The 1,972-nt window shown below is 74.5% G+C and overlaps 1 protein-coding gene across 1 annotated transcript; it reads left to right on the top strand.

Moving 5' to 3' along the window:
* Window positions 1-835: 835 nt before the first annotated feature.
* On the top strand, window positions 836-1,666 carry PPP1R3G (protein phosphatase 1 regulatory subunit 3G). Its single transcript, XM_059815666.1, has one exon. The coding sequence runs from the start codon at window positions 836-838 to the stop codon at window positions 1,664-1,666; it is 831 nt and encodes a 276-aa protein (XP_059671649.1).
* Window positions 1,667-1,972: the final 306 nt, after the last annotated feature.

Genomic DNA, 1,972 nt, shown 5'->3' with positions numbered 1-1,972 from the left:
CCTCGAGTTCAGGTCTCAGAGCTTTTCTCTGCAGTCAGGATGGGTGGGAACCAATTTAAACATAGAAGCGGGGGGGTCCCCCAGGCTCCAAGCTGCAGAGGAGGGACGTTTGCCGACGGGCACGGCACACGGGCAGGAGCCGGCGCTGCTCAGGCCCGGGCAGGCGGGGAGGGCCGCGGCTCAGCCCCGCTCCGAGGGGACGCAGGGGCGCGGCTGTAGCTCCCCCGTGATGGCAGCGCGCTGCTGGGTGACGTCCTGCTCAGTCGCGACCCTCTGGCCTTTTTCTTTGGGGTATCTCCGATGGGTGGGAGCCTAAATAATGGTGGCGATGAGGGTGATGGTAATACTTCATTATCCTAATAACGAAGCCTGCTCCAGCGGCTCATGGAGCGTCTCCCCCCGGCCCGACTCTGCGGGGCGGCGCGGGGGCACAGCCCAGGCACAGCTGGCTCGGCGGGTGCGCCTCTCCTTTCTCCCCGTCTCCCCGCCAAAGCCCGGGAAACGCCTGACACCGCGTCGCTCCCAGCGCTCTCCTCCGCGCCGTGGTGACGGCGGCCCCGGCGGCGCGCTGCGGGCGGGAGGACGTGCGTGGCCGCCCGTGGCGGCCGCTGCCGTTTCCGTATTGCCCGTCCCGGGCGGTCCCGGTGCCGGACCCGCCCCCGCCCGCAGCGCCGCGGCCGCCCCAGCCCCGCGGGGAGGCTCCGGGCCTGGCGGGGGGGGGGGGGGGCGCGCCCCCCGCCCGGGGCCTGCGGCGGGGGCGCGGGATAAAGCGGTGGCGGCCCGTCCGCCAGGCGCCACAGCGGCGGCCGGGACGGGCCCAGGCGGGCGCCCCGCCATGGCGAGCCCCGCGCGCCCGCGGCAGGAGCTGGCGGCGGAGGAGCGGCGGCTCCGCGGCGCGGCCCCGGCGGTGCCCCGCGACGCCGAGCGGGAGGCGGCGGGGGAGCGGCTGCCGCTGCTGGAGCTGCGCCCCTGCGCGCGGCCGCCGTCCCCCGGCCCCGGCCAGCGGCGGGAGGAGGGGGAGGAGGAGGGCGAGGAGGAGGAGGAGGAGGAGGAAGCGGCGGCGGGCGAAGGCTGCTGCAGCAAGTGCAAGAAGCGGGTGCAGTTCGCCGACTCGCTGGGGCTGAGCCTGGCCAGCGTCAAGCACTTCAGCGACGCCGAGGAGCCGCAAGTGCCGCCCGCCGCGCTGTCCCGCCTGCAGAGCCCGCCCGCCGAGGAGCGGGACCCGCCGCCGCCCGCCCTGCGCCTGCTGCCCGACTTCGCCGACGGCGGGGAGCCCAGCGCCGAGCGGCTGCGGCGGCAGCGCGTCTGCCTGGAGCGGCTGGGGCGGCCCCCGGCGGCCCCCGACGTGCGGGGCACGGTGCAGGTCCTGGGCTGCCCCGGCCCCAAGGAGGTGACGGTGCGCTACACCTTCAACGAGTGGCTCTCCTTCCTGGACGTCCCGGCCGCCCCCCTGCCCCCGGCCCCGGCGGCCGCCGGCGACGCGCCGGCCGAGCGCTACGCCTTCGCCCTGTGCGTCCCGCCGAGCCTGCGGGAGGGCTCGGCCCTCCACTTCGCCATCCGCTACCGCAGCCCGCAGGGCGAGTACTGGGACAACAACGGCGGCCGCAACTACACGCTGCGCTGCTGCGGCTCCCCCGCGCCGCCCCCCGCCGCCCCCCACTCCTGATGCCGGCCGGGCGGGGGGAGCCGCGGCGGCCGCAGCCCCGCACCCCGAGGCCCGTCTCGGGTGGGCGACAGCCCGCGCGCAGAGGCACCCGGCGCGGAGGGTGCCCGAAACCTGCTGGTTCTTCAGCGGGCGCTTCGGTTTTGCCAGCGGAACGTGTACGTGCGTAGGCGCGCGTGGCTGTGGCTTGTGGAATCATCTTCCCTTTTTTTCTTTTGGAGAGAAGAAGGAGATTGAGTAGTGGGGGCTTTGCTTTTCCCCTCTTGAAGTGAATTTTCGAGGGCTTGACTTGGGCTGGACTTCACGTAC

The sequence above is a fragment of the Gavia stellata genome, chromosome 3, assembly GCF_030936135.1.
Source record: "Gavia stellata isolate bGavSte3 chromosome 3, bGavSte3.hap2, whole genome shotgun sequence".
NCBI classification, from domain to species: domain Eukaryota; kingdom Metazoa; phylum Chordata; class Aves; order Gaviiformes; family Gaviidae; genus Gavia; species Gavia stellata.
Note: the sequence above shows the minus strand (reverse complement) of the source record. Positions and strands in the feature narration are given on the sequence as shown.